General features: G+C 38.8%; 1 protein-coding gene across 1 annotated transcript in view; it reads left to right on the top strand.

Annotated features, from left to right (window-relative positions):
• PARVA (parvin alpha) overlaps positions 1-18,120 on the top strand; it is a 175,995-nt gene that overhangs the window by 125,664 nt on the left and 32,211 nt on the right. The window contains exon 5 of the mRNA XM_056116100.1: positions 17,191-17,331. Within this exon, the coding sequence (XP_055972075.1) occupies positions 17,191-17,331 (141 nt within the window). The remainder of the gene's footprint in view (positions 1-17,190; positions 17,332-18,120) is intronic.

Here is an 18,120-nt window from a genome sequence, read left to right as displayed (position 1 = left end):
TCCCATGTGGCCGCCATCTTTCTTTCCAGAGAGGAGAGGGCGAATGGGGCAACACCCTTTCCCCTCCGGCAGACTTGATGGCCTGGATTAACGCATAGTCCTTTCACTTTTCTGCTCCAAGCTGCTGGGTTCTGCATTAAGTCCTTGTGCTTCTGGGACTGTGGCCGTGCTGGGGAGCCGCTCGTGGGGGGCAACTGTTGACCTCGGTAGGGCGTGAAGGACGGACCAGAACGCCCCTCTTCCCATGAGGTTTTAGTCGCCCCCACACCCCCGGCTCATACCTGCTGTCCACAAGGCTCCCATGTGGCCGCCATCTTTCTTTCCAGAGGGAGGAGGGCGGAAGGGAGCAACACCCTTTCCCCTCTGGGCAGAAATGATTGCCTGGATTAACGCATAGTCCTTTCACTTTTCTGCTCCAAGCTGCTGGGTTCTGCATTAAGCCCTTGTGCTTCTGGGGCTGTGGCCGTGCTGGAGAGCCGCTCGTCGGGGGCAACTGGTGACCTCGGTAGGGCGTGAAGGACGGACCGGAACGCCCCCCTTCCCATGAGGTTTTAGTCGCCCCCACACCCCCGGCTCATACCTGCTGTCCACAAGGCTCCCATGCGGCCGCCATCCTTCTTTCCAGAGAAGAGAGGGCGAATGGGGCAACACCCTTTTCCCCTCTGGGCAGAAATGATGGCCTGGGTTAACACATCGTCCGTTCACTTTTCTGCTCTAAGCTGCTGGTTTCTGCATTAAGTCCTTGTGTTTCTGGGGCTGTGGCCATGCTCCAAACTTAACTCTGATTTTCAGGGAGAAAGATTGGGTGGTTTACTTCTCATTGATCACTTTGTATATAGAGAGATGTTTTGAGAAAAAGTCCTCGTTCCCGCATACTCGAGCTGTGTTTGTAGAGGCTTCTGGTCACCGGGGTTCCATCTGGGGGAGGCGGGATGCGGCGCCTACTCCATCTGGATCTTCCCGGTGCTCTCGGCTCTTTTTGGAACCTGTTTTTTCTTTTTTCTTTTCCTCCGGGATCCCGCACCCTCCATGTGTTCCTTCTCTTATTCTGCGCAACAAACTTTGTTTTGATCCCTGGTACCATATACAGTTCCGGGAGTGATCCCTGAACATAAAATCAGGAGTAATCTCTGAACATATTGGGTGTGGACGAAGCCCCCCTTTAAAAAATAAGAGGAAAAAAGAAAGAAAGAAATTCAAAAAGAGAAGATTAAAAGAGCTTCCAAAAACAAAATAAATTATAAGGAAAATGACCTTAAATCAGAAAGTGATTGCTTATGGGATATAAAGTATGTAATGATGTCAAGATGAATATTTTATGTGTGTGGTACCAGGTACTACACGACTATTTCACACATGTAAGACAACTGTTTACCTCTGAGCTATATCCCCAGACCTCAAACTGACAATATTTTTTGGTTTTTGTTTATTATTTGTTTTGGGGTCACTTCTGGCAGTTCTCAGGGGATCATATATATATGGACTGAGGATCAAACACAGGTTGGCTGAATTTAAGGGAAGTGTCATTCCTACTTATATTATCTCTGACCCATCAAAATGAGAATTTTAAAAGAACTGTTTATAGTATGAAAAAGCACAAATGAATGTTAATTCGATTTATTATGCTGATTACTTTTCAAAATACACTGATTTTGAGTGATTGTTATAATGCTAGTTTATAATGCTAATTTTATCTTCATATAGTGAAACTAGAAAACTCCAGTGAATTAGACATAGCTAAGGGAATTGGGTAACTAGGAATTTGCCATTGAAGAAATTACTTAGTTTTCAGCACAGAGAGACAAAGAGGTGAAAAAATAAATGAATTAAAATACATAGGAAATATTTGAAGAAAATCTAGCATTTGGCTAATTGGAATTCTAAATAGAGAAGAGAATGGACTATAGGTGATATTGAATGACATAATGAATTAAGAATGACTTTTCTACGATTGAAAGATAAAATTTCAGTTTTAGGAAGGAAGATCAGGGAATCACAAACAGGATAAAGAAAAATCATTATCTCTATGTTTCATAGAGAAAACTAAGAGCACTCAAGATCAAGAGATGATTAAAAGCAGAGTAGGGAAAGATGTATTTCTGAAAATGAACCATAAACTGAGGGCTTTGGAGTGTGATAGAGGACCTGCCTTATGTGAGTTCAATCCCCAAAGCTGCAGCAGGGGGTGGGAATGGGAATTGAGGGCTGGGTAAGTGTCTGTTGGAACTCTCTGGGGATGCTGGCACTGGTCAGTGTCATTTCTGTGGTTTTATTAGAGCCAGAGCTGGACAGTACCATTTTTTTATTATTGAATCACCGTGAGATACAAAGTTTTTATGATTGAGTTTCATTTATAAAATGATTGAACACCCATCCCTTCATCCCTTTTCTACCACCAATGTTTCAAGTATACCTCCTGCCACCCCCACCCCACCCCATCCTCTACCTCTGTGATAGACAATTTTCTTCTTACTCTCTCTACTTTGGGGCATTATGGTTTGCAATATAGATACTGAGAGGCAGTAATGTTTGGTACTTTGTCTACTTTCAGCACACATCTCCCATCCCAAACGATCCCTCCAACCATCATTGACTTAGTGATTCCTTCTCTATCCCGACTGCCTCCTCTACCAGCTCATAAGGCAGGCTTCTAACCATGGAGCAATCCTTCTGGCCCTTGTCTCTACTGTCCTTGGGTATTAGTCTCATACTATATTATTTCATATTCCACAAGTGAGTGCAATCACTCTATGTCTGCCCCTCTCTCTGACTCATTTCACTTAGGATGATATGGAGAATATCATTTTATTGTTTTTCCTCCCGCATCAATCTCTGTCTCACTTGAAGCCAGAGGTGCTGCTCTCAAAGAGTATAGATAGACTGGGAATAGAGGCAGGGTTGCTGTCTTTGCACAAATCCTTGGACTGGTTTTAGCTTCTCATTGACCTTCTAGAAAGTAGATTCTGTGCTCATCTGAATCCTACAGATATCTTCATATCACAGAGTTTCATGGCTGAGGCACCTCAGGACTCAACATATTGGAATGTTTCTAAAAGCTATACCTGAGAGTTTGGCCTCAAATCAGCCTGAATCTGATGCTGATTCCTCTCCTGGAACACTGACATGTCTCTTGGCACATTCTTTATGCAGGGCTATCAAGACTAAACCAGGTTACCTAGACAACCAACTAATAGGGCAAAGTTGAACAGAAAGTTTCAACACCACTAAAGGCCACCCTTTCAAGACCAGGACAGGCAGCTATTCCATTTTCCACACAGAAACAAATACAGAAAATCAAATAAAATGAAGAAATAAGGACTGGAGCAATAGCACAGCAAGTTGGGCATTTGCCTTGCACCCTGCCGACCTGGGTTTGATTCCCAGCATCCCATATGGTTCCCTGAGCACCGCCAGGAGTGATTCCTGAGTGCAAAGCCAGGAGTAACCCTGAGCATCGCCGGGTATGACCCAAAAAGCAAAAAAAAAAAAAAAGAAGAAGAAATAAGTGAATATGCTACAAAAGAAAGAAAAAATCAAACCTCAGAAAAGACTGCAATGAAACAGGCAGCATACCAAATAATGAATTCAAAGTAATCATCATAAAGCTGCCTTCCAAACTTGGGAGAAGAATAGATCGACAAAGAAAGTGAAAAAAGTTAGTATTAACAGAAATCACAAATAAAAAAATACAATAGAACTAGGGCTCAGTGAGTGAAGAATGAAGCTGAAGAATGGATCTGTGAGATGAGAGAAAAAAGGGTCTCCCACATAGATTTGCAAAAAGAAAAAGAAAAACTTTAGAAGAATGAATATAGCTTAATGGACATATGAATGTCAAGCACAATAATATTCATATTATAGCAACCTGAGAAGAGAAATAAATTTATTTATTTAATCAAATAAAACATACTTGATTAAATCGCAGCTGAAGACTTTCCTAACCTAGAGAAGATAACAGACATTCAGATCCAAGAAGCACAGAATACCAAACAAGATGAACCCAAAGAGACAAATCCCAAGACCAGTCATAATTAAAACATCAAAGTCAAAGAGAGAATTTTAAAAGGAGCAAGAGAATAACAGTGTGGTTCATAAAGGGAACAAACCTTGAAATCCCTAAGGCTTGACTGATATGTACAAAGTACTGAAAAGGAAAGCCTAATCAAGAGTCCTCTGTCCCTACAAGATTATTGCCCCAAACTGAAGATTAGATAGAGCTTTCCTGATAAACCAAAGTTAAATGAGTTTGTCACACACTGGGGATGTAGAGCATGTGCCTGTGAGAGTCAGGGGTGAGGGGGATGGGGAGCGGGGGATATGCCACTAAACTGACTTTCCAAGAAAAAAAATTAAGGAACTGTTTTAAGTTGAAGAGGCATAAAAGTAAACAGTAATAAGTAAACAAATGAGAAGGAAAAAAAGAATGACTAGTAGGGGCTACTGATAGTAAGCTCGAGTAATAGACCACATGTCTCCCAGATGTAAGGAGACAAAAAGACTGAGAAAGACGGGATGGAAAAAGATACTGTATACTAATGGAAACTAAAACAAAAAGAGCTGATATGATCATTCTTATGTAAGGATAAAACAGAGACTGATAGAAGTCAATTTTGCCATAATAGCAAGGTCAGTAGAACAAGAAATGTAACAGTTGTAATTATTTGTTTACCCAATATAGGAGCATATGAATATATGAAGTAAATCTTTAAAAAAACTACTGAAGAAATTAGGAGCACCACAATAATAACAGGAGACATTTTCATTCTATTTACACCAATGGACAGATTGTCCAGGCAGAAAAATCAGTGAGGAAATGTCAATCTTAAACTACATATCAGAGCAGATGGTCTTAATATATACAGAACATTCCTTTCAATCACATCAGAATACACATTTTTTTCTCAGTTATACCTGGAACATTATCCAGGTCACAAAACAAGTCTCACTAAATATAAACAGACTAAAATCATGCCAGTCATCTTTGCAACCACAAAGATATGAGACAGAACACAATTACAGAATTATAAAGTCACAGAAAGGTGGAGATTAAAACATGCTGCTGAAAAACCAATGAGTCAATGAAGAAATGTTTTTTTTTTTAATGAAAATGCAAAATAAAAAAATCTATGGGATTTTGGTTCCAAAAGTTAAGTTTATATTAATCACTTCAAGTAGACATTATAATACTGTAACTAAAGGAACTAGATAAAGAACAAAGGAAGCCCAAAGTTCATAGAACAAAGAAAACTAAAGACTATAACAGAAGTAAATGAAATGTAAACTTATGACAGTAGAAATTATTGAGGGGATAGAGCAATAGCACAGCGGGTAGGTCCTTGCACGCGGCCGACCTGGGTTCAATTCCCAGCATTCCATATGGTCCCCCTAGCACCACCAGGAGTACTTTGTGAGTGCATGAGCCAGGAGTTATATATAATATATATATTTTACTAATATATATATTAGCAAAACCATGAGCTGGCTCTTCAAGAGGATAAGTAAGAGTCTGTGGGATAATTTAGTAGGTAAAAATCATCTATTCTGCAAGCAAGAGGCCATGAGTTAGATCCCTGGTGCAACGCACATGTGCTGAGTAGAGTTCTGACAGTTCTGCTGCCCAATAATTTTACAACACAATAGGATGTATGATCGCAGACCACATCCAGGTGTATTCAAGCACCACAGAAGGTGGACACGACACCTAAATGATGTGAGAACACTGCAGTCAGGAATGCAACACCCTGCCCTCCCCCAGCCAACATGTGTGGTACACCACAGTCACTCCTGGCAAGCACTAAAGCCAGGATATGTACAAGCACCACAACAAACAGAGAGTACCCCCCAGCAAGCATTGTGGCTTAATTTGAAAGTATCCAAATGTGCAGCCCCTGTGAATATCACAACCAAGCTTGTGTCCCTCCCTATGCCCTTTCATCACAACAAAACAACAGCAAGGAAAGGAAAAGGGGAAGAGAAGAAACTCAGAACCAGAAAGGTAAGTTACAAGTAGTCATTACAAGGGCTTTTCCTCACAATTATATGCCAAAATTGAACAACTCAGGGGCCAGAAAGATACCCTAGACCTGTGGTCCCCAGTACCACATGGACTCCTGACTGTTGCCAGGGGTAGTCCTAAAAGTCTATGCCATCAAGGGCCCAAGTAATACCTTCACCTTGGGCTCTGACAGTGAACCACTGTCTGGTTTACCAAGTATTGCTGGGAGGGACCCCCATTCCCTCTGAGTACTGCTTGGGAGTCCTCTGCTCCAGGAGATAAAAAGGCAAAATTGAGTAATTGCAATTAGAAAATTCCAGTACTGAGTGATAAATGAACAGAAAATCTGAATAGAGCAATTACTAGTAAGGCAAGTTCATCAGCAATCAAAAAGCACCTCCAGAATAGAAATTCTATACCAACAAGCTTCACTGAAAAGTTCTACCAAGCGTTAAAGGATTTAATAGCTATTCTTCTCAAACTCTTTCAAATACCTGAAGAGGAGGTATGCTATTAAAACTACTAAATGTTTTTTAATGAGGACATCACTTCACTCAGAGTCTCCTGCCCCCCGCGCCTGGCTGTCCTCGCCGGGGCCCCTTGGAGGGGAGCGGGTTGAGTTTCCCCACCCCGACCAGGGCTCCACCACCTTGCTGAGACCACTCTCCACACGCATGAAGGTACTGGCAGAGAAACAAAGGCATGCGGGTCCCGGGGCTGAGATCTCCAAGCGTGCTCGGATCAGGGCTGAGCATCCTCTACCCAGATCCTCCAAATTCCAGTAGGCAGGGGTCATACCCACCAACTGGTCCCCTGGCACCGTGTAATCCCATCAGCGGCCAAGACCCAGAGACTATAAAACCCAGCTCCCAGAAGCGCGCAGCCACATTTGCAGCTGCGCGACACCTTATTATCTCATTCTTTCTTTGGACAAAATTGCAGGCTACCAAATGTTACCTGCCCACACTGCAGAGTCTGGAAAACTCCCCATGGTGTACCCAATATGCCAAATACCAGTAACAATGATGGTTCTCATTCTCCTAACCCTGGAAGAGCTTTTAATATGGCCCTTTTTAAAAAATCTCAGGGCTAGGACAAAGGAGATATTACTGGGGCCTGCTCCAAGCAATCGACGAACAACAGGATGGTCGTGATTGTGATAGTGATCACTTCACTCTGGTACCAAAACTAGACAAGGACACACACACACACACACACACTCGTATGCAATGCACACACTAAAGAAATTTATAGGCCAGTTTCCTATTGAATATAGACGCAAAATCCTCAGCAAACTATTAGCAAACATAATTCAACAATGCATTAAAAAGATTATTGTAATCAAGGGGTATTTATCTCAGGGATGTAAGGGTGGATCAGCATTGACAAAAACATTATATGATAAAACACACCAGCCAAAAGGAAAAGAAAAATCATCTGATCATATTAATAGGTGCAGAAGAAGCTTTTCCATTAAACTCTTAACAAAGTGGGTTTAGAGGATTTCATATTGGAGCACTTCATATTGGAAGGGAACAAGTAAAACTCATGATTTGCAGATGACATGATTATATATATGGAAAACACATATTCCATAGCCGCTTAGCATTTTTATTGGTGTGAGCACAAGTGTTGTCAGTATCTGCTTTAAACACCTCGTGACACCAATCATCTCCACATGAGCCGTTCCATTCTCCAGTAAAGTGTCTATCACAGAAAATAAAAAGTGAACTCTCACTGTTCTGATTTCTGTTGCATTGAGTACTGCATCTCAATCCACAAACATCACAGAACCTATACAGGGTACCACTAGTAATGTATCTTGTTATAATGAAAGTGGGTAGGAAGGAACACTTCTGGATAGGTGTTCCAGAGAAACAAGTAAAATCATGACATTACAAGAGAATGTAATTGAATTCCTTCATTTGTACCAAGACAATGTTGATATAGGTACTAACAAATTAGTTATTTCTAAGTAGATCATGTAAGCTTACAATTTTAATATATACAATGTAATGTATATATTTTCACTTCCTGTTCTTTTCTCTTATTCACTTTATTGTAAGAATACAGTATATGGGCCAGAGCTATACAACAGCAGGTATGATGCTTGCCTTGTGCATGGCTGACACAGATTCTGCCCCTCGCAACACATATACTTCCTGGAACCCCTCCAAGAGTGATTCCTGAGTGCAGAGCCAGGAGTAGTTTTTGAACACTGCCCATTGTGGCCCAAACACACACAAAAAAGGAAAAAAATATATTATACAATGCATGTAGCATATTAAAATGTGTTAAATCAACTGTTTATGTTATCACTAAAGTGTCCAGTCAACAGCAGACTAGAAAAAGATTTTTGTGGGGTGTCAAAAGTTTTATGCAAGTTTCAATTGCAAAAGGGATTAGGGGAGTACCTAACTACTGTTCTATTTGAGGGTTAACTGAACCTAGAAATAAATTAAACCAAGGAGGTGAAAGAACTGTTGACTGAAAACCACAAGACATTGATGAAAGAAATTGAAGAAAATATAAAGAAAGGGAAAAATATTTTGTTCTCAGATACTGGAATAATTAATATTGATAAAATGTCTGTTTCCCAAAGCACTTCATTGATAATCTGAAATTTACTGTTAAAACTCCTTTGATCACACTGCCAAATTATTTCAGGTAGATTAATATTCAGGCTGAAAACTCTAAGGTCTTCTTGGAATGGGGACAGGTGTATTCTCTCCCTTCTGGACAGGCTCAGCAGCTCCCCCACGTCCAACATCTTCTGGCATAAATCGCCCAATTCCACAGTTCCTGGAGCATGAGCCACAGATATGGCCACACACCACCTCTAAATATTCCAGTACTGACAGCCCTGTAGGAACATAGCAGATTTAATGGGAAAATTGCATAGAAGCCCACCAAGCTCTATGAGCAAAAATAGTAACATGGAAAGCTCAACAAGCACTGCACACCTCAGCAAATCCTCAGACAATGACTTTAGTAGCACCATGTGAGATATAAATGATCACAAATGACTTTTATTGATCCATTTTCTGATAATTTGCCATTTTGTTGTTAACAAGCAATATAAAGTAAATTTGTGCCTTCTAAGGGATCTGTGGGGGTTAGATGGGAATCTGAGGACATTGACTGAGGGAAGTTCACACTGGTGATGGGATTGGTGTTGGGTCATTGATTGGTCAGAACAGTGGTGTTGAACAGCTTTGTAAATCACATTGTTTATTTTTTTAAAAAATTATTACAAATTAGTAAAAGTTTTGTAAGGAAAAAGTCTTTATTGATTATTTTCCATGGAAAAAATTAACAACCCTAAAATTTATAACCTCAAAATATCCCAGGTAGCCAAAGCATTCCTGAGAAAGACAAACAAATTTGGTGGCATAGTGTTTCCTGATTTCAAGTCAAATCAAAATCTATGTTAATTAAAACAGTATGATGTTGGCATAAAAATTAAGGAAAAGATCAGTGGAACTGAATAAAGATCCCAGAGATAACCCCAACATATTTGATCAATTAATTTACCAAAAAAATGAGATATGGGGATAGGACAGTTTTAATAGGACTTTGTTTTTCTTTTTGAACTGACTCCAAAAGCAAGGGAAACAAAAATAAACAAATGGGACTATACCAAACTAAAAAGCTCCTGCCCAGTGAAGGAAACACCAAGAAAATAAAAAGATAGTCTGCTAATTTGGAGGTAATATTTCTAAATCATGTTATCAGATGAACATTAATTTCCAAGATATGTAAACAACACATACAACTTAATAACCAAAAAGAGCCTCATTTTATTTATTTTTTAAAATTTTTTATTAGTGAAATACCATGAGGTACAGTTGTATATTTACAAATTTTTGTGCTTGGGTTTCGATTATACAATGATCAAGTACCCATCCCTCCACCAGTGCCCATTTTCCACCACCATGGATCCCAGTATCCCTCCCACACCAATCCCCCCATCCCACCCTGCCACTGTGGCAGAGCATTTCCTTTTGTTCTCTCTCTCCTTTTGGGTGTTGTGGTCTGCAAGAGAGGCACTGAGTGGCAATCATGTTCGGTCCATAGTCTACTTTCAACATGTATCTCCCCTCCTGGGAGGATCCTCCAAACACCCTTTATTTGGTGCTCCCTTCTCTATCTGAGCTACCCTTTACCCTAGAATGCCTGGCTGGCCTCTAAGCCATGGAGTAATCCTCCTGGTACTGATCTCAGCTATTCTTGGGTATTAATCTCCTATTTTGTTACTTTATGTCCCCCAGGTGAATGCAATCTTTGTATGTCTATCCCTCTCTTTCTGACTTATTTCGCTTAGCATGATACTTTCCATGTGGTACCACTTGTATGTAAAATTCATGACTTCATCTTTTCTAACAGCTACATAGTACTCCATTGTGTACATGTACCAAAGTTTCTTTAACCAGTCATCTGTTTTTGGGCACTTAGATTTTTTCCAGATTCTGAAGAGCCTCATTTTAAAATGGACAGAGGCTCTAAATAGACATTTTCCCAAAGAAGAAATACAGATCACTATTGGGTATTTGGAAGGGTGCTCACTGTCACCAACTGTCATGGAAATGCAAATCAAAACCACTGTGAGCTATCACCTTACTCCTTTCAGAATGATGGTCATTAAATAATAATAAATATTGGTGAAGAAGATTATTGGGCACTCTTGGTGGGAATACAAATTGGTACCACCATGATGGAAAACAGAATGAAGTTCTCAAAAATTAAGAATACAACACTGTATGATACAGCAACTCTACTTTTAGTATTAGGAAGAAAATGAAAACACTAATTTTAAAAAATACGTTAAAAAATATTGTCAATGAAGCACTATTTACAGTAGCCAAGATATGGAAACAAGTGTCCATCAGTAGAAGAATGAATAAAAGAGTGGAAAATCATGCATCATTTAATAACATTTTGGTCAACAACAAATTGCATATACTATATTACTCCTAAAAGACTATACCATGTAGCTTAGGTACGTAATAGGCAGTATTACCAATCTTGACACTTACACAAGTACTAAATCATCCATCTACCAACACATTTCTCCAAACACATTAGTTTCCTTAGGCAATCCATGACTATAGTGCAGTGGAATATTATGTACACATAAGATTAAAAATAAGATTAAAATCTTGCCAAATCTTTGCAGCATGGATGGACCTTGAGAGTATTATGTTAGATGAAATAAACCAGACATATAAGACAACTATCACATCATCTTGTTTATAGTCTAATCTAAGAAAAACAAAACCCATCAGATTGGTGATTTCCAGAGGAAAAGGGCAATTGGGGACCAGTGAGATAAATGGGGCTTATCAAGAGATAAAAATGTAGTGGTAATGAGATGGTAATAGGGTGCAAACGAGCAGTGACAACTACTGGTCAGCTAATCCATGCCACTTTTTAGGTTGATCTGGCTGAAAATTAGTCAACCTTCAACCTTAGGTTGAAAGGTTCAAAACCACCAGTGTAAAACATGAGTGTTCAATATTATGTTATTGGTAATAATATAATATTATAAATTTTAAATTTTCCTAAGAGTTGGGAAATGGACTTATTTTACTTACTGTTTTATACAAGCATGTTATATAAAAGTATGTTATATAAAAATGTTTTCAAATATTGTCAATGTTGTTAAGATATTATGCTATATACCTGAAACTAATGTATATAAATTATACCTCAATTTAAAAAGATAAAGATCAGATTAGTAAACAGAAAAATATGGCTATGTACAAGAAATGGTATCAATATGAAGATAAAGAAAGACTGTAGAAAGTATTTTATTTATATAATAGACCCATATTAATGAAAAAGTAACTTTTTCATAACTGGAGTAAGTTTTTTAACATGTTAAATAATGTTATGTCTTAACATTACATTAAATAACATTATGTTTTAACATAATGTTAGACTATACTGCAAGAAAGATTTTATATAAATGAAGCTAAAGTAACAAGGAAAATACAATACTTTCAAACCTAAATACACTTATGCACAGCAGATATTTAAAAAATAAAAAATGACAGCCAGCATTATAAAAACTTGACATATTCTGTCATCACTGTAATATAATTAACATATTTCTCCTAATAGTACTTTTAAAAAAATGATTATAAAACAGGGAAGATTTGAACACCACAATTAACCAACTACAGCCCTAAACTGGAGTCTTCCCATTTTTCATAACTACACATGGAACACTTATAAAAAATGGTCAAATCCAGGAAGCAAGTCTCAACAAATAATTACAGAGGCCAAATTCTCTGACAATGATGCAATAAGAAATAAAGTTTTAACTAACCCTCCCCATATGTTTGGAAACAAAACTATATATATTCTTAATAATTCAAAAATCATATTGGAAAGAATATTTTGTATACTCTAATTCTTTGAAGTTTGATTACATCACATAGTATCATATTTATAGCAGTTTTATTAGTTAAAACATCTCAGTTCTTTTACCACTTAGAGTACTTGAGTTTATTCTGCCCCATCTTGATCTTCAGAGCTTTTTTAATATGGTCGCATTAATTTTTTTTTTCTTTTTGGGTCACACACTGGCGATGCACTCAGGAGTTACTCCTGGCGGTGCTGAGGGGACCATATGGGATGCTGGGAATCGAACCCGGGTTGGCTGCGTGTAAGGCAAACACCCTACCCGCTGTGCTATCTCTCCATCCCCCATGGTCGCATTAATTTCTAACAATAATTATTCCACAAGCATTTTTGGATGCTGATTTCAGAAACTGGAAAATTCACAAAATAATCCTGAGAGAAAGTAGCATTCTAGTTCAAAATCATGTTACTATATATGTCAAGTTAAATAGTGATTTATATATATATTTTATATATATTTATATATATTATTTATATATATATATATAATATATATATTTATATATATTATTTATATAGCAAGTTAAATAGCAAATTGCTAAACTATCAAAACTGAAACAGTTTGCTGGAAGAATAAAGTTTTGGTAGTAAGTCTTCATTATAGTAACTGAAATTAGGCTAATGAAGAACAAAGGAGGAAAACTTAGAACCTTGAAGAAGACATTATCTATAAATTCTTCATAATTGGTGAGTGAAACCACTAATTATAAGAACAGTTGAACAGATAGCTCAAGTTTTACAGATTGAATACTTTAAAACAGGATGTAGAAAAAGCAGAAGAGGGTTTCATACAAATATTTTTCACATTTTAAGTGATTATTGGTTTATGGGATTATAGAATTGTATGGGTCTAGTTTCACACCTGTATATGTATATAATGCTCCTACCACCATCCAATCATCAAAAAGATTGCTCTCCTCATTTCCCACACCTCTCTCCTTTTTCTCTGGTAACCACCGTAGTTTTAATTGAGTCTAAGAGTTTGATTGTTTTTACCTACCTGTTTGTTGGCATTAGTTGTTTATGTACACATGTGATTGAAACCCCCGGTAACTGTCTTCTACTTTCTTATTTCACTTAACATGGTACTAGAGAAATAGTACAGAGGTGAAGGTTTTACCTGCATCCTGCACACCGCACTACAAATCCTGAAATCATGGATGGTTCCCTGAGCTTAATCCGGGCTCAGCACAGAGCAAGATATAGCCCCAAACTCCATAAGATTCAAAGACACACACACATACACACTCACACACACACGCGCGCGCATGTGCATGCACACATAAACGTGCACATAAATCTTTTGTATTTTATAACATCATAAAATTGAAGGCCAGAATGATAGGGCAGTGAGTGGGGCACTTGTCTTACACACAGAGGCCAACCCAGTTTGATCCCAGGTACCACAGATGGTCCCCTGAGCCCTACCAGGAATGACCTCTGAGTACTGCCGAATGTGGCCCCTTCCCAAAAATTGTGATGAAATTTAAACTTCATACACTTATAAAATTGAGCTAACTGTTCTTGTTTACAATCCAAAGAATGCTAAAGACTCAAACAATAATATAACTAATATGGAGGGTTGGTAAAATGATTGTGGTCAAGAAGAAAATCTATAGGGAGGCAGCTTTTCTTCCGTGGGTGCCTCCCCAGGAGGGGTCAGAAGCCCAGGGCCAATCCCCAGGTATGCTCTGCAGTACCAGCCTTTCAGTTGTAATTGAAATACACAGAGACAGGCCTTAAACCTAAATCATAATTACAGTATCAGGAAAAAGTAAAATTACTTTTCTAAGAAGTAATGAATGTCAAACAAAAATTACAAAAAGCAAAGTCATAAAAACTTTCCTCCTGAATAAACTATACCAGATGCTAAAAACCAGAATATTTTTAATCTAGTAACTAAATTATAAAGTAGTTACTATAATTTAATACAGTTTGTCTCACAAACTACTTAAACAGGAAAATCATGTTTCAGAAAGTAGTGCATAGAAGTCAGTTTTTGAAAACCAAGAACATCATGGACAACAGTGCAAGAAAAAGTTATTGACCTGGAAAACAGACTCTGAGATCCAGGCTTTTCACTCTAAGAATTCCAGTGCCAGTAAAAGGTTATAAATATGAAAATTCTTAGACAATGATGTAATGAAACAGGACTAGAAAAAAAAAAGTGGTTCTTGCTCCTCAGTCTTCTCTTCCCAGTCACTCCCATACAGTCATCACCAATCTATGTTAGCTGTCTTCTGCAGAGCCACAATAATGCATCTAAAGTTTCCCTAACTAGGCACTTTGGGCAGCTTCTACCAAATGCTACTAGTTACCACGGAAGATGAAAACAACTTCTCATCTATTTCTTCAGTAGGCAAGGATCCAAGGTAAAGACTCACAATCTAAAAATAGAAAAGGTGTTCCCTATCTAAAATAGGAAAGATAATACAGAGGATAGGGTGTATGCCTTGCATGCAGCTGTCCTGAATGTGATCTGGGGCACTGCATGTGGTCCCTCAAGCCCTGCCAGAGTGACCCTGAGCACAGGAGTATGTCCTGAGCATAGCGAAGCATGGTGCCCCCTCCCCCCACACACCCCGTCAAATAAAAAAAAAAGAAAAAGAAAAAAAAGGTAACAGTCAGTCTCTTTAAAGCTTAGCATTCAGAAAGATTTTTAAATCTTCGTTAAATCTCTGAACTTTAGGAGTAGAGAATAATGACTTCCAACAACTAACAAGAAGAGAAAGGTAACAGATTAGACTCTCACAGATAAGAATAAATTGAAACTGTATAAAAGTGCTGAAAAGAATTCTAAAATACACAGAACCTATGTAAACTTCTCAGTGGGTGATCTTCTCTTCAAATACCTCAGGGCATTTGAGAGTTGGATAGTCTCGAACTACTTAAAACTAAGAGTGAGGCGGCACCATGGGGGAGTGGGACTCCTGGGGGAGCCCATGCTTCACCTGTGAAACTCTGGGTCCCAGCCTCAACCCTGCCAAAAGAAAGTAAAACAAAACCACAGAGATAAAATATATATATATATATATTTAAATAAAATCAGTCCCTTAAATGGAAAAAGAAAAAAAAAGTAAAACAAAACAAAATAATACAAAAAAGAGGAGAAAAAATCTTAAGCATGTTTCAGGCTGTCAGTTCTATAAATCCCAAATGTTTATGGAAATAGATTAGGTAAATGCAATAGCAGATAGCTATTTTACATTAGAAAATAATAGAAATAATAAAATAATAGTAGAAAATCCAGAGTTGTTCTCTGTCATAAATAAAATTCGGTATAGGACCAGGTATAGTCAACCCAAGTTCAATCCCCTGCCCCACATATGGACCCAAAAACACCAGGAGTGACCCCTGAGATCCCAAGTATGATCTAAAAACCAAAAACACAAAAACCAATATATATACATATATATATATTTTTTACATATGTAGGCTATATACACACATACACTATGCATACTATATATGCATGTGTTTGTATATATATATTACTTTAGACTATTATAATGATTAACTGTGGTGTGCCTTTAAGTATCAAGGAGTTATGTCATTGTATACAAGAACCAGTGCTTTTAAAATACCATTATACAAGTACCACTCAAAAAGAAAAGAGCCCTTCAATTAAACTATTACTCAATGCTTTCTTATTGCATAGAATTATCTTCTACTTTTCAAAGTGCCCTTGTAGGCTTATTCAGATCTGGCAGTGACCAAATTGTAAAGAGCTATGGCCCTGCACTAATGCTGAGATCTTTCACCCAGCCCACAGCACCTGTAGGGTAACATCAATTTTATTCTTGCGTGCGCACACTTGTGTGTGTGTGTGTGTGTGTGTGTGTGTGTGTCAGAGGGAGGGGGTTGATGGCAGTGCTCAGGGCTTTCTCCTGACTTTGTACTCAGGAATCACTCTTTATAAGACCCAGGGAACCATATAAAGTACTAATGGTTGAACCCAGGTCAAATGCAAGGCAAGGAAATACCCCACCAGCCATACTGTTGCTGTAGCCTTGTGTCAATTTTAAGTCATCACCTGATTTCAGGGATGTGGAAAAAAAAACTGCATTCAAATTGATGAAACAGGATGCATCAAATAAGTTACCTTTCAGGTAAGCTCAATGGGAAAAAAAGAATGCTTAAAATAGAAAAGAGAAAAGGATGCTTTGGTATGACACATACTTCAAGGTTATTCAAAATGCTTTCAATCTAGACTTGACAAGTTGCCTCTGAGGAAGCAAAGCAGAGTTTCCAGGCAGGGCACAGACAAGTCTCTGGAGTAGGCAGAATTACAGAAAAGAGGGAAATTCTCTGTGATGGAAGAATTTGAACAGGACTGACAATTCTGGAGTCTAATTCAAGACTCCTACCAGAAGTGAGGGGGCAGGCAGAGCAATAGTACAGCAGGTAGGGCATTTGCCTTGCTTGTGACCAACCCAGGTTTGATCTCTGATATTCTGTGTGGTCCCCCGAGCACCACCAGGAATAATTCTTGAGTATAGAGCCAGGAGTAACCCCTGACATCACAGGGTGTGTCCCCAAACACACACACATGTGCGTGCACATACACACATGCACGACATAAACACACATGCATGCACACTTTACAGGCCATCACCACCAATGAGAGAGAAGAGCTCTGGCTGCTCAGTATGTATTTGTTGGATACGTGAGTACATGTGTGTTTGTACCAGGGAAAAATGAGTCAGTAGTGGCCTGGGTTGGGGTTCTCTTGGAAAAAGGTAACAGTTCTCTTTTCCCTCTCACCGCAGAGAAACTGGAAAGTGAAAAGCTGAATGTTGCTGAGGTCACCCAGTCTGAGATTGCTCAGAAGCAAAAGCTGCAAACTGTCCTCGAAAAGATCAATGAAACCCTGAAACTCCCTCCCAGGAGCATCAAGTGGAATGTGGACTGTGAGTTGGACAGAGTGGCAGTAGTGTTGCTAAGTGACACTACTGGCCCCTCCCCTGAGGTTCCCCTCGCTAGAAGCCATCCGGGGAAGCTGGGTGGGTTTCTATCCCCTGTTCTGCGAGGGAGATGTGCCCAGCATCTCAGACCAAACAGATATACTATTCGGAATAGCGAATAATTGTAACCCAGTGTGTTCATTCTGGAAACAGCTTTCTATAAAACTTTATGAGACTAGAGGGAATGGAAACTGTATTCTGTGGACTAGCTCTGGGTCCCTAGAGCACCTTGGAGAAAGAGTCTGTCTCCACTTGGAGCAGTGAACGTCTCAAGGAACACGGTCTTTCAACTAAACCTCACTCTCTTCCTCTCATTGCCCCTGTTTTCCAGAAGAAGCAAAGATGTGGCTAAGATTGAAGGCATGAGACAAAAAATTTATATTTTAAATTTTGGTTTGGGGGTCATACCTGCTCAGCAATGCTCAAGACTTACTTTTGGCTCTGAGATCAGGGGATGATCCCCTGATGGTGCTCAGAGGATCATAGGGCATGCTGGATATCTATAAGGTCAGTTGCGGCAAGAATGCCCTGCCCACTGTATTGTCTGTCTGGCCCAGGGTGAAAGAATTTTAAAATTCAATTATCCCAGCTAGGATCGTCCAAGGACCACAGGTTGTATGAATTGGTTTTTTGTTTGTTTGTTTGTTTAATTTTTATTAGTGAGACACCATGAGGTACAGTTGTAGACTTAAAAATTTTGTGCTTGGGTTTCAATTATACAATGATCAAATACCC

This window comes from Sorex fumeus, unplaced genomic scaffold (genome assembly GCF_029834395.1).
Source record: "Sorex fumeus unplaced genomic scaffold, SorFum_2.1 ptg000030l, whole genome shotgun sequence".
Classification (NCBI taxonomy): Eukaryota; Metazoa; Chordata; class Mammalia; order Eulipotyphla; family Soricidae; genus Sorex; species Sorex fumeus.
Note: the sequence above shows the minus strand (reverse complement) of the source record. Positions and strands in the feature narration are given on the sequence as shown.